Genomic DNA, 27,183 nt, shown 5'->3' with positions numbered 1-27,183 from the left:
TTGTAGGGTTTTATCATGTTTGACAGGTACTTTTGATGGGACATCACTGATTTAACAGATCTTTGGCAGAGGAAACCTTTAAGTAAGGCACTGAGTATGAAAAGCCATTAGAAAAAAAGTGATATGTAGAAATACTCTGGCTGATTCCTGCTCTCAGCCCATTGTGCAGTCTGAATCTGACGAGAAATCTTCACATGTTTAGGGGAAGAAATTTTTGAATAATTTCACATTTCCATTAAAATAGTTTTTGTCACTGACATCAAGTCAGCCTTCCTCCTCCCTGTCACTTCACCTGTCTAACGCTGCTTGCCATTGTGTGTCAGTCTGACTGGAAACTGCTTCGTAAAGATTGGGAATTAGTTCCGTGTTGATGCTGTTCAAAAGGAAGAAAAACATGGCAACAACAAACTTTCTACAGTTGCTTTTACTTCGTTCACGTGGCCAAATCTGTTACTTGAGCTGCATCTTTTCTTTCAGGATTGAAGCGGTGGGTGTGATCTTTTCTGCCCTGCGACATTGCACTGCAAAACTTTTGGACTTCTCTTTTCTGCTCACAGTGAAAAAAACCGAGAGTGACCGTAACCTCGTATGGTTGGCATTTGGTGATTCGTTATGTGCAACCTATTGATTCAGAATCTGTTAGGAGAATAAGCCATGCACAATCCTGCTCATAAGTATTCAGTCCAAATACTGTTCTGTTCACCCCAAATCTTATATAATTAATATAGCACCTAACAGTTCCTTATCTTATGTGCCATCGACAAAGATGGTGAACCAGCTTTTTCTTTTTTTCCTGTGGATATGCTGGGGGAGGGAGGGTGAAAAAGGGAAAGGGGAATTTCAGAAATGATGAGAGTAGCTTAGCAAAGGATGCATGAAGAGGCTTTCAATTATTTTCTCTCTTTTTTTTTTTTTTTTGGAAAGTTCTATATGTAGTAGTATTTACAGTTCTTTTGTGGCTTTGAAAGCGTGAGAGTACTTTGTGTTGTGTGTGACCCAGAGTTTGTTTAAATAAATTTATATTCCGGCAAACAAAGGAATCTGTAATAAAAACTGCTCTAAGATCACTTGATGTTTCTATTCACTATTGGAAGGTTGACACAGTTTATGAAAGTCTTGAGGAGTAACCATGGATTTATCGCCTCGTGTTTCCATGAGGCAAAGCACTGGTTTTGCATTCCTATGAGCTGGATCGACTGGTCAGAAAGAAGGATGCTTTTGGCGTTTCCATATGTTTTCGGTAGTCGCTGACAGAAGGGAGCTATGTTGGTAGCTGATAGCTGTAGCGCACTATGGGATAGCAGACATATGGCTCTCAATTTCCTTCCTGATGTCCTGAGTCTAGTGAGCAAAACTAACAACTCCTGGATACATTGAAACGATAGTGCTGAAATTTGTCTAGTAGTTTAAATCCTCCTCCATGTTTGTCTCCTCCTGTGCTTTTAGACTTTAACTGCAGTGCTCCCGAAGAAAAAGGAAATCTTTCTTGACAAATCGATTTGATTCTGTTTTTTTCTCTCCAAAAGATGCCTCTGTGAAAGTAATTTTAGAATTTTTCATTTTTCTTCTGATTCCACCTCTGAATCAGAATGCTCAGTTTGACATCATCGTCATTTCCATGGTAACCAAATGAGCTCACATGAACACCGTGATGACTATGCAGCACCAGTAAATGTGATGTTTTAATGAAACAGCTGTTACTTTATGCAAATGCCTCTAATAACAGAGACTCACTAAGGAGAAGCCAAATCATTCAAGCTAAAATCAGAATTGATTCTAATTAAGATGTATTAAAATGCTGGAAATGTTTCCCCAGGTTCTTAAGGAGATGAGAGGTTTTTAATTATTGTTGTCAGGTATCTTACAACTTTTCCAATTTTGTGAAGTTATTGTGAACTCTTCAATAGTTTTGGCTAAGTTCAGATCAACCTGTAACTGCCTTACATAACTGAGTTAGTCTTCATTGGGTTATCTGACATTTTCACCTGTGGGATTGGTTCCAAGTACACTTTTTGGAAGCTTGAGCTTTCTGCTCAGGCTCTTACTAAGAATGAAGGTCGTGTTCCCACACTGGCCTGTAGCTGCTGTGTCATCTGCTAATATTTAAACGGCAGGAATTTTTTTATTGCTAATGCTGAAGATAAGAATTGTAAAAGAAAGTGCTAAGCTTCCTCTGCTCTGTAATTGCCCTGAGTTCAGGGATGTGAACTCGTAATTGAAAACTGAAGCCCGTGCGATGGGAGTTGGGCAAATGGTGACACAGCACTTGCAGGAAGAGAGCGTATCTGCACGCTCATCTTTAGCACAGATGTCGTTAGATTGCAGGTGAGATCTGTAGGAGAGAAGAGAGAGCTTTTGTGATTTAAAGTCCAGATTCCCCATGTACAGAGGTTCGATTGTGTTTACCCATGAAAGGCGGGGGCAGCTGCTGTCATCCTTCCAGCATCATGGAGCGTGGGCGTGCTTCGCTGTGCTGGATGCTGTGCAGATAAGAAAGGGCAAAATTAAAGACCCCACGCTTTTCTTTTCCCCTTAAAAAAACACAAAACAAAACAATTCATACTTAAAATAATTTGTATTTCAGTAGCACAGGGTTATTATTTGTGCAAGTATCTGCTGAAATGCTGCTGCTATTTTTATTAGCTCAGAAGAAGGGTTGCTGGCTGCAGGACTAAAGATTTTCTTTGAGTCTCATCATTTATAGCCTTCAATAAGTTCGCTTCGTGCGTATGATGCTGTTTCCATTATGCAGTTGTCTTTTGTTCTTTTAAAGATTATACAGTTGGATCCATGCGTACGTAGGGATTCATGCCCACTCCCACACCCTTCCCAGTTCTCTGAGCTACTGAGGTGTAGCATTTTGAATAGACTTGAATAGATGGATTTGATTATAAATAGGATCTTGGAAAGTGAACTTCTGTGTTTGAAGAAGAAAACACAACACTGAAACAAAATACATTTACCTGTCAGTTATTCCTACCTAACTCCTGTCACACAATTATTAGTCAAGACAAGCAATGTATAGGAACTTCTCTCCAGCTCAGTTCTTCCAGTTGCTTATTCACGAGTGTGGTGTCACAAATAAAGGCTGTTACTCTAGCAACACCCTGAGACAGACCTTTCCGTAAGTTTATAGACACATCCATAGAACATTTTCTTATTTCCTTATAATTACAGAATTACTGGTTATCTAAAGCAGAGCATTTTGTGTTGAAACCCCTCTATGATGCTGCTGCCCACTGCAGGTTTGTTTTCTTCAAAGGACAGGAGATTCTCACTTGTTGCTGTAAAACTGTTCTGCCTACTCACAGCATATCTGCCACTGCACTCACAGTCCTGGAGAAAAACCTTTTGTAACACTGTTCAGGGAGTTTGTGGTTAATGTTGGTTTGTATCTCTTTTCTGCTTCTTGCAGGAACTGGTTTTAGTCTTGCTGTCATACTGGAGGATTTTGCTATCCTTTTGTCCTTTGGGTTAAGTAGCTCTGTCCCTTCTAGACATAAGCCTAAACTTCAGCTCTAGAAAGTGAATTGCTAGCACTGAGTTGACTGATTTTGCAAGTTGAATGTGAGGGAGATCATGCCGTGAGTTTATGGTCAATGCACTGGTTGTGCAATAGCACTACTGTAAGTCAACACACCCTGGGAGAATCAAAAGGTAACGTCTATATGAATTGCACTGGGGGAGCTACCAAAGTCATGTTAGCAGGTTGGTATTTGTGGTATTTAGGTATGTCTTTGTTTCTGAATGGTGTAAGAAAGCAAAAGAGAGCAAAGTAATAATGTTAGCATCCATCATACCATCTGTCTGTTGTGAGCAGGAGGTTATTTTAGAAAAATGCCCATCAGTGGATGAAATTTGACTATTCTCATTTTGAAATAACTGGTTGTTTTTATTAAAGAATCCCTAATATTTCTTATGTGTAATTATTGCATGCATGCAAATTTATCTCTAGTTTCATAACATTCATTGGCATACATTAATAGCAAATAGTGATCATAATGAAGTAGCAATGATCTCATTGGAAATACTGCTTTGAGAAACAAGATGAACTGATGTAGTCAGAGGAGCATAGCTCTTTGTGATAGGTGGCAAAAGTGATGGAAGGGTTGAGCTTCTTCTTTTAGTAACCTGGACATGGAAAACAGATTTATTTTCTCACAAAGAGTTCATTTTCAGGTTCAGTTTTTCACTGTAGTTGCAGTGCTTTGCATTGAATTGTAAGGATTACCACAATTGCATCTTAGTCCTAGTCCAGAGGCTGACTGCCTACTAACAGATGAGTTTGTTCCTAATTCTGATATTGTCTTCTGCTATGTTCATAAAGTTTGTAGTGGGCAGCACTGTTTGCAGTGTGGTGCTTTTTCACCTTGCTAAACAGTTTTGCTGAGCAATGACAGTGCCTAGCTATTTTTACTTCAATATTGGGCTAGCAGTAGTCCTGCTTTTCAAGCTTTAAGTAGGAAAGCTATAGGACTATACTGTCTAAATGTCTTTTTACATAGAAAGAGTTTCCTATTTTTGGGAAATACATCAGTTTTCTTTAAGGTAGATACTACTTCCACCTCCTTGCTGTACCTATTTACAAGCATTTGACAAACTGATAAATCATCTATTTTCAGGATGACAGGCATTTTCCAGTGTGTGTGTAATTCATAACTGTGTTGGTTCCCTGATCAGTCTGTATGCAAGAATACCACAGTTTATTGGGAATGTCCTTGTGTGAGAATCAGCTTATGAACAAGCCAGCTGCATTTGCCTTGGGGCTTTCAAAGTAGGATCAAAGATATCAGGTAATTGCCCAATAAAGTAGATCTCTTAGCTTTGATGTGCTTGGGGGAAGTGAGGCTTCCACTTACCGTGGTGCAGAAACTGGACTGAGAATTGTCCAGAGATTTGTAATTGTGACAGACTGAAGATGAATGACAGTAGTTTTTCTTGAGGTTTGCCATCTCCATCAGTTAGCTTTTTTTTTTTTTTTTTTTTTTTTTGCTTCTCTGTAATGGGAGGTAGGCTCAGCACAATTCTAGTTTCAGCAGTGTTTATTCTGTAGCTCTGCATACTAAATCAGCCTGTAGAATCCAAGAAGATTTTGTTGATTAGCATTAATAGCATTTCTTTTCCTTAGCTTGATGCTCAAGCTCTTAGGTGTTACTAGACAAAGGAATATAATAACTGATGCATGATTGGTAGGCTTACACTTCTGCAAAATGTGATTGAAAGCCCAGTTTGAGCAATTCTGAGGGTGAAAGATGTTTTTAGTAACCTGGGCATGGAAAACAGATTTATTTTCTCACAAAGATTTGATTTTCAGGTTCAGTTTTTCACTGTAGTTGCAGTGTTTTGCATTGAATTGTAATTCTCAAGGTTGACCATGCTTCGACTCATTGGATTGAATATAATAGAAGTACCTGCTTAATAGTTATCAGCTGCCTTTGGTTAGATATTTCAAATGCCATCTAGTTGTATTTTCACAGTCAAGACCTTTTGCTTGGATTCTGTGCAGAAGGAACGACAGTGCTTTTATTGAGGTGAGAATATGCAGAAACATGTTGAGCTAATGGGAAAGATGACTGAGGCAGCTGAAATAGAGAACTGACAGATGGTGCAGAAGCTGCTGCAGCTTGTGATGCTGTGTGGTGAGGGAGAGTGACCAAGGAGGATAGAAAAACTTTTGTATTTGTGTTAATATGGAAAAAAGGGTTATTCCTGTCTACATAAGCATGTTCGTTGTATCAAAATTCAAACCTGAGTGTTGTTGTTCTGCCGTACACATTATTCATGGAGTTCTGATGTCTATTCAGACTTGGCCAGTCACTGCGTCTTACCTGGTTTCCAACATCCCAGTCACTCATTTAAACAAGAACTTAAGGTAAAACCCTGCCTTGATCTTCTTTGGAGTTGTGCATTTTGAGCACATCTGTAGACTTTCAGCTAGAGGAAACATTACAGTCATCTGATCTGACCTCTTACATAAGCTGGGCCATTTGCGTTTGAGTCTTACAGGTGGACTCAATAACTCATAATAAAACTAAAGAACATCTCTAGAAGACATGAGGTTTCAGTCTTCAGTTGAGGGCTTTCAGTTGTGCCAAGTACATTGCTGTCTGTAGTCACATTTAAGAAGGGATGTACTTTAAAAAATACTCATTTCAATCATTCAAGTTTGTAACTACTTGTTAGGCTTTTCATCAGACATAAACATTCTTATAGATAGTGTGCTCTAGAATTAAATGACCTGAGCTCCCCAGTTCTGTTCTTGAAGGACTGATCACCTGTGTCTTGCCAACTTGGAGTTAGGAATTTTTAAAAGCAATGAGGTAGAGCGGAGCATCTTTACCTCCCTCAACTTCTTCCTTTGCACTTGAGCTGTACTGAGGTTAAACTGTGGGAAAGAAAGCTATATCTCAGATTTCAAGATTTTTGGACTTGCTGTTGTTCTAATAAACTTTCTATAATATTGTAGTGATTCACAAGTGTTCATGTTCTTGGATCCCCATCTCCATTACTTTTCTACATCCAGGCAGTGGCCATTAAGGTGATCTTTACTGTAGTGCTGGGAAGTTCCAGTGTTTGTATGTTTACCATCATGGTAATGCTATATTGGCATTAACTTTCCAGCTGCCCTTTATCTTGTTCTTGTTTCATGAAGCACAGTCCTTTTGTACCTTCTGATATGATACGCCATCTGACAACTTGCTCCTTCTGTCTTTTGTGTGACAAATATATCAACAGAATTGATTGGAAACTCTATATTTTAATCGATTCCCACTGGATTCTGTTTTCTTGCATTGTTTTACAATTACATTTTTTGTGGGAATACTCTATTTTCATTTGTTGTTAGAGGTGGAAGTGAGACCAAAAATACAAATCAGTGTAAATCAAGTGCAAGGAGAAAGAGCTTGGCTGCAGAAAATGGGCTAAATTAGCATCAGGGTGCAGGGAAATCTAAGGATATGAACAGCTCCAGCATGGAAATCAACTTGTGTGCTACTGGCCCTCATGTAAAGAGCTTTCTGTTGTCTGTGCACTCTCTGTTGCTTTGCTGAACAGTATTGCAAATGAGAGGACTTAGGCAAAAAATGGCACAAGGGTCATGAGTGTGTTTTTGTCTCAGGTTTCCCAAGATTGTTGTTGGTTTCAGTGAAATCAAACAAACATTAATGGATGTACAGCTATCAGCATGTACCTTTTTCCTTTGTTCTATTAATTCCTGGTTTCTTTATGTGCAGATTTCTGAGACAGTATAAAACTTAAACTTTGATACAGATGAAGTGTGATCCTAATAGTATTTTTAATGGATGTAGATGGTTAAGGCATGTTTTATTTGCCCATATGGTGGCAAGATTCTGCACTGAAGTATATAAATGTTTTTTTTTTTCCCCTTCAAAAACTTCCCAGCTACATATGGGGTTAAAGTAAATCTCTGCTTACTACACAAGGATTACATTTAGAACAGCTTGTGCCGTGGAAAATACAGATTTTTAGATTCCCGACTTCACCATTATACTTTGATTTTTTGCAACTGCCTCCACACAGATTTCTGTGCACACACAGAATCAGGTGTCCAGCTGTGGACTTTAACCCGAGTCCCAGTGTAACAGTGCATTTTTTTTCCTTAAAAAAAAAGAAAAAAAAACCAAAAGGAACCATAAGATTCCATTTTCATACACTTTTCTTAAAATATTCCATGGATTTTTTTTGGGGGGGGGTATGTGTGTGTGAATTCTTTGGGTATTGTTTTTTAGTTCTTCAGTGACCCAATTAGAGTGTGGAAGAACATACTGAAGATTCCTCAGTAAATCTATGGGTGAGGGTCTAATTATGTTGTAGGCTACATTTTACCCCTTAACTGTTTTGTGCAGTAGTCTAGTGTGGTACTAGAAATGCACTTGCAGTCTACCTCATACATCTACCACTACAGTTTGGTATTGTTTTGGAGAACCAAGAAAGTGGGTAGATGTGTTTTACTGATAAATTGTATGATGCTTAATTGTTAGGTGAGGATAACAGTCTATGTCCTGCCCTTTTGCTGTTTGTTCCTTATTAAAGAGGCATTTTCAAAGTTTTTGAATATTCAGGTGCTTTCACAGTAATTTTTTTCTTGGATTACAAATAGATCAGTGTGCTGCATTGACTATCAGGAATGGGAAACTATACCAGGCATAGACAAAAGGGATCAGTCTACTTAATGCCAAATTGAGCAAATGGGTGGCATGGCATGTAAGTGAAGAAAATGCTGTTGGCCATAGTAGATATATAATATTCTTTACTTCAGTGTTTTTTTGCGGAGGAAAAAAAACACAACAACAAAACTTTTCTAATTATTTTGTGTTTGTGATGATACCTGTAGCTTAGATTTTAGTTGTAAGTAGCTGGTTGTTTAACCTGCAGAAAAATCTAGATCCTGTGGTGGCTTTACCATGTCAAAAAGGCATACAGTAAGTTTAAATACTTTAAAACATTGCAAATATGAGGTAGAAATACCAATAAACCAAATGCTTACATTGGAATTTGGTCTTTTAGGAAGCTGCATTCTTGGGCAAGTTTCTAAGTCTGAGTATTTCATTCCTGTCATCTATCAGTTGGGGGCTGCATTTGGTACTCTGAAATCCTTAGATGAAAAATGCTGGAAGTATAAAAATCTATATGGTAAAGGTGGTAAATGCCGAATCCCAGCAGAGAAGAATGCTGAAAAGATTTCATGCTTGAATATCTGTATGACTTACTATTGTGTGCTTGTTTAAGAACTGCAGGGTTGCATAAAGAAAGCAGTTAGAACAAAAATGTTGATTAACTTAGTATAAATGTGGAATGTGTAAAATAAATATGACCATCTGAAGCAGTACCTAATTTATCAAAGGTGAACAGTTGTTTTCATCTCTCATTCTGCTATTTGAATTCTTTCTTTTTAATGACACTTTGACATCTTTTTTATAAATTATGGATATTAATATAATTGTGTTTACTTGTAGGTGGCTCTAACCAAGAGAGCTGATCCAGCTGAGTTGAAAACAATATTTTTGAAGGTATGTATAAAGTAAATATTTTACTCTTTCTGCTTAAATTTTTCATATCTTTTGCTCCTTTATTGCAGCATACAACTCTTGATAGTTTTTCCAACCGTTAATCATTCACTGTATTATTACCATGTTAGACTTAAATACCATTATCAGAATTGAACAATGCTTACCAAGAAGTCAGATACATTCCTGAGTGATTATTGTATTGACTCAGATGAAGTATTACTATCTTAGAGAAAAAAACCCACATTGTTCAGAGAATGGGGTGGGAGTTTCAGTATTGTTCCTACACATGGTAAAATGTTAGTGTAGACACCTTGCTGGTAGACCATTTGGTAAACTTTCTTCTCCCATCCTTGCTGTCTTCCTTCCATCAGGGTTATTCCTGCTTCTTTAATTTGGAGAACTGTTGGGAATATTACCTTTTGAAGTGGTGGATATATTTATTATTTAATTTAAATTCCTTTTTAGTTGAGTTCACCTGTTATAAATCACTTGTGCATTTGCTTTGTCTGCTTGGAGAAGTATATTGCAATATTTTGCTGGTACATGGCTTTCTTTGGCCCATTACCTAAATGTTAAGAAATCTTACCAAACCTCCTAAGATTTTATTACTACAATGTGTCTGCACTAAATTGGTACTCTGATATAAAAAAAAGTGGAATAAAATTGGATTAAAAATCATAGAACCATAGAATGGTTCGAGTTGGAAGGGACGTTAAAGATCATCTAGTTCCAATCCTCCTGGTGTGGGTAGGGCTACCAGCCACTAAATTAATATTTAGTGAGCTAAGTGCCGCAGTGCTACAGGGAGCCTCTTGTATCTGAATTATTTTTATGAAGGGGGTGAGTGCCTAAGGGATCTAAATCCTTTCTAAGTTCCACCCTCCTCCTTCCGTCTCTCTGTCATTCCCCAGACTCCCTTCACTTCTTGGTATATTTTCCATTGGCCCTTGTGATCTATTATTAACAATGTGTGTAGGTGTCACTATGTATATTGTCGGTATTTATAGTTTTATCATATACTGTCAGTATTTAAAGCTCTGAAATGAGATTCGCAGTTGTGAAAGCCAAGATTTAACTTTTTAAGCCCTGGAACTGCTATCTGTCAGGAGACTGAAAAGACTCTTGAAAAAGAATGGGATTTTCATAGGTCAGTGCTTGAAGAGCAAGACTAAGGCAACATAAAAGGCAGATGGAGTAGACTTCTGGCTCAAGAAGATGGTAGTACAGAAATAGTGCTGCTTGCTGAGAGGGAAAAAAGGATGAGTGAGTGCAGTATGTTGAGTGTGGTAAGCTATGGCCAGTGTTAATTAAGCTGTTTCAGATGAACGGTGGGGTCAATAGAGTTGCTTCTGTAAACTGTGAGGCTTTCACTTATAAAATAACTTGACATCTATTTTTCTTTCTTCAATAAAGAGTTTGAAAAAAAAAAAAAAAAAAAAAGATTCCCAAATAGAAATGGTGCCCGTTGTGTAGAAATTAATATGTGGGTAGCAGTCTAATACAGTTGATTACAATGAACTTTTAGCATTTTTAATACATCAAAACCCCTGTAAAGTGTTTGCAGATCTATTAAAAGTGGAGTTGAACTGGTTAATACTTGAGTATCTAAAAAGTATGGAAATAAGTTACCAAAAGCCATTAAGTACTATTGTATAATATCAAATTCTCTGTGGGTATAATTGCCAAAGTGGGGAAAAATACAATGTAAAGAACCATTTCCTAATGCCTCTCCTCCAAAACCAATAGAATTGATGTTTTTCTCTTTTTGTTATGATAATTTCCAACAGTAAGTCTACTTTTTCTAAGTCTTCTACCATAACCCCTAAGAGATTAGATTTTAGTCAAAGTGATCAAGCTGACATTTTCCAAGGTCATTTTCTATATGTAGTATAGAGTACGTGATTGGATTTCAAATACATTTGAGTAAATCACAATGACAAGAAACAGGGGGACACTGAAACCTTGTGCTGTTTTCTGTTATTGAGTGCCCTAGCAGGGGGTTAGCCTGGAAGAAAAAAATGAAATATAGAAGCATAGACTGTCTGACTTATTTGATTTGTTTCTCAATAGCAGCTGTGTTAAAAGTTTTTGAGGCTGCGTTTCTGAAAGATTCTGTCTCCCTGCAAATGATTACATTGAAATCAATTGATCTGCTAGTTCTTATAAAAATATACAATTGAAAATTCCTTGCAGTATATCAGCTAGAAAGCTTGCGATAGAAACAGTGTCTATTGAAACACGAGTCTTTAAATGCTAACCGATATATAGATGCCAAAGCAAGTTATGTATTGTTTGGGCTTGCTTCCCTGAAGTCTGAATCCTTGAAGATATTGTTGTACCTGAAGACTGTATTTATATAGCACTAGAAGAAAATAATCTACTTACTGTTACACTTTGGCATCCCTCTGAGAGTGATATGCCTACTGCAGCTATAACGCTACTCTGCAGGCACTGGTGCAGCTCTGAAATGAAAACTGGCAGTTCCTGCCCTTAGCAAAGGCCCAGGAACATGAAATAAAACATGTCTTTGAAGTATGCTACAAAATGTCAATAGGCTTCTAATTGATTTAGAAGTATCATCAGTATGGATAGTACTCTGTGGGCAGCTTCAACAATGGTTTGTTATTCTCCTATCTTAAAAATGCTAAAGGAATTAGAAGTTCCTTTGCTGCTCGTGGTGCTTGTTCACTATCCTGGGAAAAGTATTTAGGGTTGATTGGAAGTTTACCCTTTGGCCGAAAATGGGGGCTTCAAAATTTGAGGGCTGAATAAGGAATCAGAGTAAAGGTGATGCAAAAGGCAGTGTTATTTATTCATTATTTTCAAAATAGCTTAATATCAAGAAAAAGGAATATGTAATTTGTTCCTGGAAGCGTACCTTGGGAGCAAATACACTTAGGTATGTATTTTGAGTGCTGTTTCTGGAGTAGAATGCCAATATGGCATAGGCTACTGTATATTACAGATGTTTGGTGAGGTCTCAGACCCCACTTCTTATTTCTGTATAGTGCTAAACTGCCGTGTCCAAGTTCTTGCTTTTTTTTACAGTTTCCTGCTAACTGCTTGCTGCTCTCTGACTCCTTCAGTTCAGCGTGGAGGAATAGTTGTAGGTTCTCCTTCACTTAGGGGCCACCTGCAGCTGAATCCTCTGTGCTGGAGTTGCTCCAAGATAGCACCCCCACGTGGATGCTCCTGTGGGATCGTTTACTCCACGAGCACAACAGAGTTGTTTCTTGGCTGTAAACCCACCTTGTGCCAAAGTAGAGCTGCTACACTAAGGTGTCATTCTAGATAAATATAATATTCTGGAGTACCTCATAGCTGTTAAAGTTTCGGTACCCCAGACACAGAAAAACTATCACCATACAATGTGGATTCGACGGTCCTGAAGTGCCATATACATGTTTGCAAATGCATGTGTACTTCTTATTCCACTTCAAAACAAAAAATGTAGAGAATTGCTGTCAAATTGAGCAAACAATCATGTGTCTGCCACTATACTGGCTAGGAAGCCAAGCCTTCAGCTGTTTGAGTACTTGCTGCTTAGTCTGTTTCATTGTAGGTTTTAATTTCTTCAGAGCAGAACTGTTCTTACCTTCAGTAACCGTGGTCCGGGTTACGAGCTGTGGGTTGGGAGTAATGCCTGTGGCAGTGAGAACCTGGAGAAAGATGCAGTTGTGACACTAAATACTGTATTCATTTGACAGTATGCAAGTGTGGAAAAGAATGGGGAATTCTTCATGTCTCCTAATGACTTTGTCACACGGTACCTGAAGATAATTGGGGATGGTTTGCCAAATGCAAACACTGTTCAGCTCCTTGCAGGTGTGGTGGATCAGACAAAAGATGGGTAAGTTTTCTGGTGTTTTTCTTCTTTTTTTTTTCTTTCATTGTTGTTCATTTAAAAAACACAAAACCATTCCTTTGAAAACAAGGCTGGTGATTATTTTGGTTTGGTTTGGATTTTTGTTTGTGGTTTTTTGTTTTTGTTTTTGGGTTTTTTTTTTGCCTGCAAATATGTAATGGAATTACAGTATCTTTTAAGTGGAAAGAGTAGAAACAATGGTTTGGGCTTCACGTAGCGTTTAGCTGAGCAAACCATTTTCTCTCTACTATGTATTTTTAACTCATTGAACCTTTCATGTTTGTTGGCTGGCTCCTCTAAGTCTTGTTTCCCTTTCCTTCCACGAGTCTTTCTGTCTCTGTTTACTCTTTGTATTTGTCACAAACACATTCAAATAGCAATCCAAAATAAGTTTAGATCATGTAGGAAGAAACAGTACAAAAAAATGCCTCTCCTTAAATTTGTTGCAGCATTAATAAAAGTTTTTTCCATTTTCCCTCAAGAGGGAGGAAGAGCAGCAAAGGTATTTAGGGAGCCACTCCTCAGTCCTGGGAAGACAGCAGTGAGGTTGGTGGCACATGGTTTTGCATTTGGAAGGCTGACTTTGCCAATAGGCAAGACTAGCTACCCCTCTATTTTCCTCCTGACTTTTTTAAAGAAATCCTTGCTTTTGTTTCTGGTACTTGCCCAGGCAAGCTGTCTCTTCACCCATATGAATGTGTATTTTGAACCTTGCCTTAAACGTATCTTTAAAGGAGAAACTTCAGAATAATTAGCTGTGGACTTTAAAGTCTGTAGTTGTGGCATTTTTAGAAACCAGAAAACTTCAGGCATGACTCACATCAGTGGTTACAGAGAGTAAAATGTGAGATAAATAAAGTATGACTAGAGAATGCAGGCTTCTTAGGGAACAGACGTGTGTATAACTGAGGACTTCTGTGATAGTTTTTTCTCTTTCCTGCTTAGGCAGTAGGTAGCTGGGTTCCTTTAGCTTTGTAGACAAGTTAATGTAATGACTGTTATCCCTGATGAAATAATTCTATAAAAGATCACCTTAGTTATATTGGCATAACGGCAGCAAGAAGATGGTGCTTCAGATAGTGTTTGTCTGAAAACGTTAAACATTCCTCAGACTTCTTCCTTCGGTTTGATGCCTGTAAAACTGCATTTTCTGGTTTGCACAGATTCAGATCCATTTTGTAATAAGAAGCCTGTGAGTATAATCTGTACCTTGTCATTTGGACCTCCCTTACAAGCAGAAGCTGGTGTCAGAAGGAGCAAAATAGAAAACTGTAGCCTATGTGAACATGTTGATGGATTGGGATTTTGTAACTTGGTATGATCTTGCAGGAGTTGAGCAGTTTTGCAGTGTAGTGTTGAAGCTTCTAATTGCTGCTTTCTGCCAAGGTAAGAATTGTTTTTGCAGGCCAGGCTGCAGTGATAGCTGACTGCGTGTTCATGTCGTGACTTTGGAGATTCTTTTTTAGTATTCAGGTTGTCGCCTTGTTTAGCTGCTATGCTATTGTGTAAAAAAGTGGAGAAAGTTCACAAAGTGATTAGTGTTCATCTCGCTAATCTGGCTTTGTAGCATTTTTTGCCATGTGATCAGGCATTTGTACCTTTTGCTGGCGGCACATGAAGTAATTCTTAGAGTGATCATCTGAAGCAGGGGCACTTGTTTCTTATTGCTGGAATGAAATCCCCTCAGAACGGCAACAAGACCTGGTGGTCTTCCCTTGTTGAATGCTTTCCAGCTTGGCAGTCCAGAGGTTCTGGTTTTAAAGCAGAGTGAAAAACTGCTTTTCTTTGTTCTCATTTTACTAGGCTTGTCAGTGTTTTAGTGATGATATTAAGGTCATGAAAGTCTGCTCAATAATCTGTGTCTATTCTTGGTAGAAAAAAAGGAGACTTGCAAAAGCAGTGGCAAGTGAATTTTGTTCTACTGCTGTGTGAACATATGTGCTTCTAGAAATCGGATCTTTGCTTCTGTTCTGAAGAAGTATCTGTTCTTCAGATTAGTGAATGCAACCACCAGCAAAATCTGAGCCCAGAATCACCAGGGTTGTTCCTACCTACGTATCTAAAATGCTTTTTAATTTCTTTTAGTTCTGCGGAGATGTAATGTATAGATACCAAGTGTAGTCAGTGAGAAATACTGAAATCTGGAACTGATAAAGGTGACAGGCAGACAGCATGAGAGCTACTGACTCATTAGCAAAGTAATAGATGTGCAGGGGGTTGCTTAGCCCCTTGAAGAATTGAAGAAATCCATAGCGTGAACTCTGGACATGGAAATGAACATTTCTTATACTTAGCATATTATTAGCAGCTAACAGGTACTGTAAATTTTGTGGCATTGGAGTAGAACAGAGTAGGTAGATGAAGTGGGCACCAGATTGGTATTTGCTTCTTGTGTTTGTTTTTTTGTTTTGTTTTGTTTTTGCAGAGACTTGAACTAGAATGAGAACATTGCAAGCAGAGAATGTGCAGATTTTTTTACATGCAGTCTCACTGTGGTTGCCATGGACAAAAATCTCTTGTGTAGCTCCAGCACAATTCCTGCACTGGCAAAAATTAAGAGTTTCACAGAAATTGCTGTTGGTGTGACAAAGATGTAAGACCTGTAAAGGAAGACTCTGACATTCTGTGAATATCTGTTGCCATGGGAGCAAGTTTTGTCTCCATCTAAGGGTGCAGAAATATTTGGAGGTGGGCTTATCTTCTTGCCTTTTACTGGGGTGTCTTTTAAGGTTTTCCTTAAGGAAAGGAAGTGCTTTTCTTGTTGATGGCCAGAGAAGCATTTCAAAGCAGTGGGTCAGTAATCACACAGATTTTTAAAGAGCCATTTATCATGTAGCTATAGGTTGTATGAAGCAGATTTAAGAGCCTTGACTGGTTCATAGTCTTAAGTTTCTCATTCCTACTTAAAAAAAAAAAAAAAAAAAAAAAAAAAAAAAAGCTTAATTAAGATTCATCCGGGCTATCAAGTTACCTGAAATACTGTGGCTTTATCAAGGCCTATCAGCATCAGAAGAGCCATTTTCCATCTTGCCTACTGTATGTATTGTTTTTCTATCTTTTGTTGTACTTCTAAACATCTGTCTAACAAAATAAGTATTTACTCCTTATCACTGTTTGGACTGTACTAACACTTTACTGAGAAATACTCTGTGCTTTGTTTTTAGAAAGGACAAACTATTCAAAAGTAACACTTGGAAATACCAGCATTTTCCATTATTATTGGATATAAATTTATCCCCTAATGCACCGATTTACACTGTACTTAGTTTACCTAGGTTGCAGCATAAAATAATAGATGTAGCTTCAATTTGTGTCCTATTATGTTATCATGTTCGCATTGCTGATGCAGTAGAAATATATGCATTGATTCTGAAGAAATCTCCTCATCACTGCATTTGTATGTATTAGAGCAGCAGGTAATGTTTTTGGTTTTTTTTTTTCTTTGTATGGCTGCATATGGACTTTCTCTGGTAGAAATGCATTACATCTGTGTGATGTCCAGATACTGTGGGCATGAGCACCAAAACAAGGTTGGGAGAAAGGAGAGAGTAGTATATAGCAGTGATGTCGCACCAAACATGTCTGTTATGTTTGGCATGTTGCTCTTATGTGTGGATAAGTTCTAAAACATCGGTGTTTCAGTCTTCCTGAGTAAACAGTGCAATCTTGGCACTGTTAATGAGAGCATGAAGGTGAAGAAAGACTTGACGGGCTGGGTAGGATATCTTCAATGCTGAAGTAAAAATTTGGGAAACATTTTGTGGCTTCCTCTCTTTGCCCTGTTAAAATTACTAGGCTTTTCTCTGCTTTTGTAACATAAATGAGCACTTGTTTATGTAGATAAAATAACTCTTAAGTAGTATATTGAAGTCCGTGTTAATATGTGCTGTTTAATGACACCTAATGATATTCAGTGAAGGGTTATGCTAAACCCAAAAGGGTGATGCTAAACCAGAGAGAAAATGTGTTACCCAGGCAACTACCCTTGTGCAGTATAGAGAAGTGAGCATATGGCTATGTAGTACACATTATTTCAGCATCTTTAAGCATTAAGAATCACACATGAAATTGACTGTGAAAAATTACTGCTCAGTTACTGTATTGTATGGTCATAATAGAAGTAAATGAATACGTCATTGTTGTTAGAATAGATCTGTTGGGAATCACTAGCAGGCTAGTCTACTTACAGAGCAAAAATACAATAAGAAGAAAATAGCTGGTTTAATTAACACGTAAAAATTGGGTTAATTTGAATTCAGCTGGCGCAGCAGATATTAATGTCTCTTCCTTAATAGTCGGGCAAGAACCACGCAATTTGTACACTTTTAATCTTCCTAGGGCTATGAATAATTGCTCTTAAAAAATGAATATGGGGTTATTTTCATCATCTCTTCCTGACTTATTAGAGGGGGCTTATTACTTGCAAGAGCTGACAAAGAATGCTTCTACCAGTATAAAACCTTGTAGCTGTGTTAATGCTCGAAGTCTTAATCAGTTCCAGGTGTAACAGCATAGAATACGCTCTGTTGGGATTCTGCTGGGAAAGGTGCTGTATTTCAGTGTTGTGATCACTGTATATGCTGGGGTCTGTTAGTAAGGACATACGTTGGTTGTTGTTTCACACAGAAAGCAGCTTTATCAAATCGATGTTGGCAGGTACTTTAAATTCTAAACAATCCTTTTCTAGAGTCTTGTTGCCTGCTATTTTGTTCATAATCTTTGGGCTAGAAGCACTCAGTTCTTTGTATCTATTTACTGTTGTGGAAGTTGTCAGGTATGTAACAAATAATAATGGATAATAAAGAGCTTTTATAACCTCCAAGTTTAATAGTAGCAGCAAATGTGTGTAAATGCAAAAATGTGTAGGTTGTGATGTATAGGATTAAATTTGAATGAAAAATTGCTTCTTTTTTTTTCCTTCTTTTTTTTTTTTTTTTCAATCCCTTTGGCTCTAGGGGAGGTGGAAGTTTTCTGCCATTTGAAGATTGTCTGCATGACTTAGCAACCTGCCTGTGTGATGACGTGCAACTTATGTAGCAAGTCATTGGCTTCTTTGCCGATAAAATTTAAGGCATGCTTATATGTTTGCTGTCATCATCAGTTGTGAATTTAATATTAAGAAAGCCTGAGGAGGTTTCTTCTTCATTATTTTCCTTACTGCATAATGATCTATGGTGGCAACTTCCCAAAGTTAATTATCTGTTAGAATATTTCTGACTCTGTTTCTTTCACTTCTGTTTAGTGTGTGTATGTTGAGGGAGGTAAAGTAGAACAGCTTTTTTTGACCTTTTCTTAATCATGTTTTTTTGATAGTACCTATTTGGTAGTACTCATCTTTTTATATTTTCCTGTTCTTTGTGGAAATCAGCTTTTGTTACCCTGTGGATATTTGGCTGCTGACAGAAAGCATACTTCACTGTGACATAAAAAAAATAATTCCCTTAAGACAGGGTGGCTGGAAATTGCAGTAGAGTCATGGGTCAGGATGACTCAGTGGGATGGATGTCTTTTCCAGCCTCTTCAAACACTTCGTTCTTCCCTGTTATTGCATACTGAGTGGAAGTTCTCATTGAACCAGCTGCAGTATCATTTTGAGTAGAAGTCACAATGCTACGGTTAGTTTCCAAAGAATAATAGTAAAAATTTTGGTTTTTTTCTTATGTGTATTTCTCATCATTTGTTATGTGGAATTCTGTGCATCTCAGAAATAAGTCTTCATCCCCAGGATGCAGCCATGTGAAGCCATGAAAGCTACACACTTACTATGCTGCCATAGAATTGCACAAAGAGAGGGCAACCTTCAACATCTCAGACTGCCAGCAGGTCCTGCAGCCACACATTTGAAGATGGTTTTAAACTGCGCAACCTAATCATTAAAAAAGTAGCAAAGCAGGAGGATGGTTAGCCTTTGTCCCTTTAAGAAAAGGAGTTTGAGCTCCATTTAAACTCCTGGGTGTAACCCGGAGAAATTGAAACTGCTCAAGGCCTTTGCTGTATCAAGTCTACTGCTGGAAACAATGCCAAGTTGTCTAATTATATATTTCTAGTTATTAACTATCTTAAGGAAAGGCACCTCTGCTTTTATCTGCTCTGCTAGTGCACTTGCTTATTGGGAACCTGGCTATGATGATGAATTTGAATAAAGTGCTCTTGGGCAGAGGAAGAATGTGCAGACTGCTGCTTGAAGATCTGTGACTCAACTTGCAGTACTTGAGGGCTGTGAGAGGTGACTAATAAGTTAGTTAACAACGTATTCAGATCAGCTCCTTGAGAAGTGAGTGGCAGTATGTAGGTCTTGAATGGATTTGCTTTTGGAAAGCCTGAAGCACTGAATCTGAAGGGAGGTTGTTCAAATCTTGCCCATGAAATGTGGTGGACTCCCAGGAGGGCAGTTCAGTTGGACATGAAGGCTGTGGCCCATTGCCACATGGAGCACTGGGCTTATTTTTGTTCTGTTGTGACTTGCAAAGCACAGAAGTTGCCTGTTGACCAATTTGTTTCTATCTAGTAATGTAAAGGGCTGCTAATAGTGTTGGTGTTGGGGTATTTTAGGACAAGTTTTAATCCTTGTTGATAACAATTTCTATGTATTGTCATTGTGATCTTAATTCTTTTGCGTAATCTATGTTATGTTGCATTTCACGTCTCTGCAAGCAAGTTGTTTCATAGCTCTTGCTTTTTTCTTCCTCCTTTAGGTTGATATCCTTCCAAGAGTTTGTGGCATTTGAATCAGTCCTGTGTGCTCCAGATGCATTGTTCATAGTAGCCTTTCAGCTATTTGACAAGACTGGCAAAGGAGAAGTTACTTTTGGTAAGAATGGTCTTAAATGTGCACTCTCAATTTAGAAATCTCTACTTATGTCAAACTATTTAACCTTCTGTTACCATAGGAAACACAGCAATTGGTAATAGAACTATACTCGTGCCAAGTAGGATTCTGGCTGAATTTCTATAAATCACGTCCATGTGTACAATAGGAAGTCAAGGTCGTGGTCTTCTTCATGATTTTCTCTAGAGAACTGGTCACTTCTTTTCCCCAGCATGCTTGTGCATGTCTTCAGAACAACAGTGAGAGGTGGCTATAGGAAATGATTGTAAAACCACAAAGAAGTTGCCAGAGGACATGGGTGAATGTTGAGTCTGAAATTACTGTGAATTATTTTTTGTTTAAATTGGCTATGTTGCAAGCTGTCTTCCTCTTAAGGCTTAAAACTTTCGTCTGTGAGACTTTTCAGTAATAAATGCATTGCTATCCCACAGGAAACTCAGCTATGCATTGGGGGTGTAGTATTTGCACAGACAATGTGACATACTTAGGACAGTTTAAAACATGATTAAGAGGCTGTTTATTTTAGACACCATAGAGACAGTTTCTGATATCTGCAGAAGTATCTGCCACCTGCCTAGGGGGAAGGATGGTGACGTCTGGAAGAAAGATTCAGAAAATAGTGTTCTTAAATAACTTCAGGCATTGAACTGCTCTTCAGAAAGTATGGAAGACTTTTTTGACCCTAAATTCTTATGTGGGATAAAATTTCTACTTCTTATCTGTTACATTTGTACAGAGTTATCCATCTGCCGTACGTTTGTTCAATTGTTTATTAAACGGCTTGAAATAAAAGGTAACTGGATGATGATGACTCTTGTCTTTCCCATCTTCCCGTGTATGGTTCACGTGCCCTTTGTCTTTTGTTGGTATTGCCCCACATATACCTAGTTAAAAAAAAAAAAAAAGAAGAAAAAAACAATTGCATATTCTCAGATCATTTAAACTGATAAGATCTACTACTGTTCCTTGAAGCATCATTTTCTTTCTTCTACCATCTCCAAAAATCTACATTTCAAGTTGTGGCCACTGAAAAGACTTGATGTCTTTTCTCGTATCTGTTTTGATTTTTCATTATTTTGATTTTCTGTTGAGTTAGTTGAAGATGTGTGTTCTGTGTGCAATACTGCTTGTTAGAACAGCTCTTAAAAACATGACTGTGAGTGCTAAAGGATTTGAAAGAATTTCAGAAAAAGAATTCTGCTGTTTCTAACCTTGATGAAGGAAGTATTTTGTGCCTAACAGTATTATTCATGTGTATGAACAGAGAGACGAGAAACAGCATGCTTTTAAATCAGGAGGGTCCACATATTTAGTAATGGTTTTGTTCCAGTGCAGACAAACCAGTGTTCCTGGAATGCCTGTGATGTGCAGGTTCTTGTCTGTGTCAGAGCCCCCAGTTGCTCGGAGCACTTGTTAATAATCTAAGAAGAACTGTAGTTGTTTGATCTGAATGCTGAATCAGTCCAACTTAACTTTTTAACTTTTGGCATTCTTCTTCATATTTTTCCTGCTGGTAAATGCTTCCCTTGGGGTTAGGCACAGTGAGTCAAGGGATTTGTTTGGCATTTGAAACTCATTGAAGTCTTTTTAGTGATGACAGAAACTTTTATGCCAGGCTGTATTTAAGGTATTTGAAAAAGAAAGCATGCCAACATTGGCAGAGCCTCAGATATCTTTTTTTTTTTTTTTAATTCCGTCCTCTCCCACTGTGAAATCATAAAAAGTATCTGTAACTTCTGCGTAGTATCGGGTAGCTTCCCCCTAGAAGAAGGATGTAAGAGCTGTCTCAATGTTGTTCGTTCTCAGCAATACCAATTGACCTTTAGATAAAGCTAGTGTATGTTTTCTATTGTAAGGAAGAAGAGGAAGAAGTTGTTTTGTTTTCCTCACTATTATGAAAAAAGCTAACACTTTCACAACTGAAAATTACAATACTGCCCTTTAACTTTGCTGCTCAGTTCCTCAGCCATGCACCTTTGAGGTTAATTATGAGATCTTTTTCCATTAACTTGAATGAGAGTAGGATCAAGTCCTTATCAAGGTTAGGAGACTTAAATAGGGGTTTTATGTACTGTGGAATTACAGTGTGAAAGGAAAAGGAGAAAAGGGAGAGGATCGTTTTTCACTGCTTCTGTTATGTATAGTATCTCAAGGATCCCATTCTTAGCGCGCATCTCATTTTACTGTTGTAAAGAAACAGCATGGCTTATCTTTGCAGTCACTGTTTTTCTGTGTACTGAGAAAACGGTGTAAATATTTTAGCTTATACTGGATGGAATGCAGGGCTTTCCGGCTGTGAATTTCACTTAGGCAAGTCATCCAATTCGTATTCTTTCACAGGTGCGCTTAGCTTGATACCTTTGTAAAACAAATTAATAATGGGCTTTGCATCAATGATCTTTTATACTGACTGCCACATTCAGGCTGTAGATATTTAGGGAAACGTTCTGAGTAAAGAAGTTTTACCATTTAATATATTGTACTCTTATTGAAAAATACTATATTCTTGCTTTAGCTTCTGAGTTGGAAATTCCTTTGCATTCTAGCCACATGTTGACATCTGTACAATTTCAAATGTTTCAGTTCTTTCAACTTACAAGTTAACTGTATATAGTTCTTTTGACAGAGCTGGCATCTATTTAAGAGGTCTGATCTGCAAGCAGTGTGTATATGTGGTAGAAGTGGGGCGGGCTGGAAAGTATTTCTAGTTTATTACTTCAGCGAGATGAATGAAACGGTCAGGAGTAAATTAGTAGCCAGTGGCTGACTCAGTCTACACCTGGCTGTTGCATCATATTGTAGATTTATCTGCTGCTGAAGTGTCAAAGCTTTGAGAGTTTGCAAGGAGTTAAAGCTCTCAGCAGGAAAGTGGGAGGAAGTTTAGCTGGCTTTTAAATTCGAGGCAAAGAGCAAACCATTGCTTCTTACTGTTGAGTGTTGACAGGCACATAAAAGCTGATAATATAAGTCCAGGGGTTTAAGAGACTTAGTAGAGTTGCTTTTTTGTCGTATGACTGTATTTTAATGCCTCATTAAAGAAGGAGAGCCCTTTGAAATGCTTTACTAGATGGTATTTAAAAAAAACATGAGAAGCTTGGGTAAAAATGTCAGTGTTTAAAAACTAAGTTGTCTTAACCTTCATCTTTAATTTTGAATAGATAAATGAAATGATGACAGGTAACAATTCTGAGCAGTGAGTAATACAGAAGTGATATCTGTGGACTGGAACTTACTTTCTCATACACAGGCTTTCACAGCCCTAACGAATGGCAAAAGGAACATTGTCCACATTGGTTTTTCTCATAGAGAAAGGAAAGGTAGAAAAACAAAAGTGATTGCCTGACACTGTGCTGACAACCAGCATGGAACCCAGTGTTAAAGATTTTCATTGATTTGTTTTGAAGTAAATTTTCCCAGCAAGCGAAAATTCTTACTCTCTCATAATTTTTGAAATGCAGCTGTGGTATAGTGTGTGGTTTTCCAATTTATTTATTTATTTTTCTGAAGTTTTCTAATTCAAACTGAAGCTGTTTCAAAATGGATGCTGCGCGGTGCTGCTTTGGGAAATACAAATATGCCTTAAAACAAGTTGGTCTTTTCATTGAAAAGGAAAAAACAACAGAAAACACCCCAAACAGCAAAAAAAGAGGAAATAGAGATCCCAAACTCTAAATTGTTGCTTGTTTGTCTTAACAGCTGTGGACCTGAGCAATGTATCTGTTTTTGTCCCGTAACAGAACTCTATTAACGTGTAGACAGCAGCTATTGTGCATCTCTGCTTCTGTTATTAATTATAGCAGTACACATTTCTTAGAGGAACGAATAAATTAGTGATACATCTTACTAAGCACTCCTGTTTGCATATGTTACTTGAATTGCCTTAACGCTTGTTTGTAAACTCTAAAAACATGTATCTCCTAACTGAGGTTTATGTATACAGCTCTTCTGATGATCTTCAGAGCTTTTGCTCTGTAATAATGCTCTGACACTCTTTCAACATGTTAAGAATTATTACAGGAGTCTAATGGTTGTTTTCCTAACTAGGATTAGGTTCAGATTTTGTGAACCTGCTTGCTCTTGTTACAAAGGATTATTTATGCTTTGCTTGATATGACCTGGCTCTTCATATGGGATTTATAGTTGCTTATGCAATATCTGGCTTGCCAGTGTCCAGCCCAGTACACTCAAAACCATGTAAAGCAAAGAAAAGTGAAATCTGAACTACCAGCGTAAATTGCTGAGGCTCTAAATTTGATCATTTGATGAATGGCAATATTCAATTATCCTCAGTGATGTTTCTGTTGCTGGTTCAAATTAGTTTGAAACATTTTGTAGCTCATGATGTGCTAGTTTACACAAGGAAACATCTGTTGGTTTATAACTGATGGTTGCCAACATATGATGATCCCAGCAGCAGTGTTACCTACTGCAGTGTTACAGGTGTAAATTGTGTTTAGTCTCTAATATCTTTTGTTGTTTCTACTGCACAGATATGTTTGTTTTTAAAAAGAGTATTTAAGGAAGATTTGCAAGTATATGTATTCTTCTTCTGAGCAACTTTTGAATTCTACTTAATACTATTTTCATAGAATTTAGTTTCTAAACTTATGTCAACTTCGCAGGTTTCTCTTTTTTTGTTTTCTTTTACCTAATGTGTTACGTAACTAGGCAGACTTCCATAAAGGCATCTTAAGTTAAACAAAGTATATTACAAAGTGAACCTCTCTTTTTAAATGTTAGGGGAAGCTCCATCTTTTCATGCATTAGTGTTTCATTGGTCTAGGGGATACAACTGAGTTTTTTAAGTCACCTAGAACTGGTATTTTGTGTTTTGGTTTGATCTTTCTTGTTTTCATTTTGTCTTTTTCAATTCAAATAGCCTACTGACAGATAGCTGATTGAAGCCTGAGCATATCTCATTTGCAAAAAACAAGGGATGGTCACAGAATCACTAGCTAGTTCAGGTTGAAAGTGACAGTTCTCTGTAGGGCCAGCAAGACCAGCTTGCTTTGATGGCTGTGTCCAATGGAGGTTTTAAATATCTCTGAGAATAGAGACCCTGCAGCTTCTATGAGCCAGTGTCGTCCAGTGTTTGACCATCATGATGGTTGAAAAAAGAGTTTGTGATGCCTAGTTGGGAGCGTCCATGCTCCAGCTTGCTTCTGTTGCTTTTTGGCCTTCCCTAAACCCTCATCTCATGTAGTTGTGGACAGTTATTGCTTATGAGGAGTGTTTTCTGAATGCAGTAACACACCAGTGTCAGATTGATGAGCATGGATTGTATGGTATCTTCTCAGAAACAGAAGAGGTCCTCCCTTAGCCTGTCCTCCATCAGGCTTAGAAAACCCCATTCCTTCAGCCTTTGTACATTGTGTGTATTAATCCCCAACTGTCCTGTTGATTGTGATTCATAGAGAAGATAAAATGGTATTTTATTGTAGAGTTATTCAGTATATTATATTTACCTTAGTAGAAGTGATCTGTGTTTTCTTTTTTAAATTATTATTATTCAGGGCAAAAGGGAGTAAGTTTAGTTTTTATGCCCTCCTGGGCCTAGTGCTTTCCCAGCCTGTGGTCTTTAGGCTCTGGCAGTTTGTCACTCACTTCTAAGGATGCCAAGAAAGGTAACAAAGAAATGTAATGTTGTTGCCAATGAGTTGAAATTATGGATGTCCACAGCTCCAGCAGAAATATTTTTAATGGTTTGCATCTTGAAAAAATTTTAAAAACACTTTTCTGTAAGCCAAATATGTAATAATCTGTGTATAAATTCATGTTACTTCTCCTTGACATCCAAGGAGGACAGAAGAAGCAGACACGCTTGGATCCGGAATCTTAACTGCTGAGAGTAATGGTACTCTTGAAAAGAGCCTCTTTTTTGGATATTTGCAGTATCTAGCAGAGGCAATAGATGTGCTCACCTCAGTCAAAAATCTCAGCCAAGCTGAATTGGAAAATATATGTATATCTATGTCATGAAGAGGTGTTTTGATAGTTTTTGAGGTTTTGTGTGTAAACAGTTGGAACAGGGATAGCTATGAGGACAAATAAAAAACTCAGCACATATTGAGCAGAGTGCTGAAACCTGAAGTTTGTAATGGATCTCTTGACTGGGGAAAAATCACAAAGATAGCAGTGTGTTCTCTATGATAATATTTTCATTAAAGTACATTTAATCTGTAATATTGCTCTGCCCTTGTTGAAAAGTTTGGGTAGGGCAACAAAATCATAACCCGTTCATTTTTTTCAGTAGTTAGTATGTCTCTTCTAAAAGACAGTGATGCTGAAAATTGTATTAGAATTGTACCAGGCATTGAATTTTTCTGGTTTATTTTCTTGTTTGTTGGGTTGCTTTTTGTCATCTTTAAAGTCTGCCTGATACATCTGAATGACATTTGGTTACTAATACTGTTTTTAATCTCATCCATATGCACATGTGCTATAAAGCCTTTGTTGCTTCTTCAAACCACGCAAAGTGTGTGTTTCTCATCTGAGTCTTTAGTAAGGACTTCATCCTCCAGCTCTTCTTCCTTGCTGTGGATGTCTCTAAGGGTGCTCGCACTCCAGTAGATGCTGTCATAGCACAGTATCCTTTCTACCTGGAGATTTGCTGAGTCAACCAATTCATTTTATGAGAGAATCCTTGGATCCGTTGTAAGCTTTTGCTTTCCATTATTTGCTCCGGATGTCAATCTGTTGTTACCTGGAGGTGATAAATCACTGTGAAGGTAACCACTTTTTGATATGTGTGGAGTTTTATTGCACTTCTTTAAATGACAAACTTGCATTCCAAAAAAATAAAAACTACCAAAACAACCATGATTTTTCAGAACTTTTAAAATTGCTTATGAGGAGCGTTTTCTGAATGCAGTAGCACATCAGTATCAGATTGACATGCATGGATTGTATGGTATCTTCTCAGAAACAAGAGAACTCCTCAGAAACTGTTCCAGTTCAGTGGGTCAAAAATCCACTTTTTATGAAAGGCTAACTGTAGATTTGCACAATTGACTATAATGGCTTCAATTTTAAAAGACAGAGGTAACAGAGAGCACTTCCAGTTGGTGGGATAATTCATATATGCTCAAATGACTAAAACATCGTGCTTTCTGACGCTATTTCATGTTACTTAAAAAGAAAAAAGTAGGTGTGGAAAAGGTGGGAAAAAGCCAGTGTGAGAGTAAATCTCAACTGTATGAGGTCACTCTTTGGTTAACAGTAAGCTGAGGGTTAGCCATCTTTCACACATCTGTATAGGCTGTAGAGGAAAAAAAAAACCCAACGTGATTGCTAGGCAGCATTTGGAGAGGAACCAGAAGCTCCCACACCAGAATATATTTAAGCTGTGGCAGCGTAAGTGTACTATTTTAAGCTTGATTTTATTTATTTATTTTCCACCTCCTTTTGAAAGTGCCCTAAAATTATAAATTAGAATGCAAAAACTCAGGCAGGCCCTAAGA

At 37.7% G+C, this 27,183-nt stretch overlaps 1 protein-coding gene across 2 annotated transcripts in view; it reads left to right on the top strand.

Moving 5' to 3' along the window:
- SLC25A13 (solute carrier family 25 member 13) overlaps positions 1-27,183 on the top strand; it is a 93,417-nt gene that overhangs the window by 11,716 nt on the left and 54,518 nt on the right. For both annotated transcript variants that reach the window (XM_085227473.1, XM_010712549.4), the window contains exons 2-4: positions 8,976-9,029; positions 12,737-12,879; positions 19,590-19,705. In XM_085227473.1, coding sequence (XP_085083599.1) covers positions 8,976-9,029; positions 12,737-12,879; positions 19,590-19,705 — 313 coding nt within the window. The remainder of the gene's footprint in view (positions 1-8,975; positions 9,030-12,736; positions 12,880-19,589; positions 19,706-27,183) is intronic.

Source organism: Meleagris gallopavo, chromosome 6 (assembly GCF_905368555.1).
Source record: "Meleagris gallopavo chromosome 6, MGAL_WU_HG_1.1, whole genome shotgun sequence".
In the NCBI taxonomy this organism is placed as follows: domain Eukaryota; kingdom Metazoa; phylum Chordata; class Aves; order Galliformes; family Phasianidae; genus Meleagris; species Meleagris gallopavo.
This window is presented reverse-complemented; position numbering and strand designations above follow the sequence as displayed.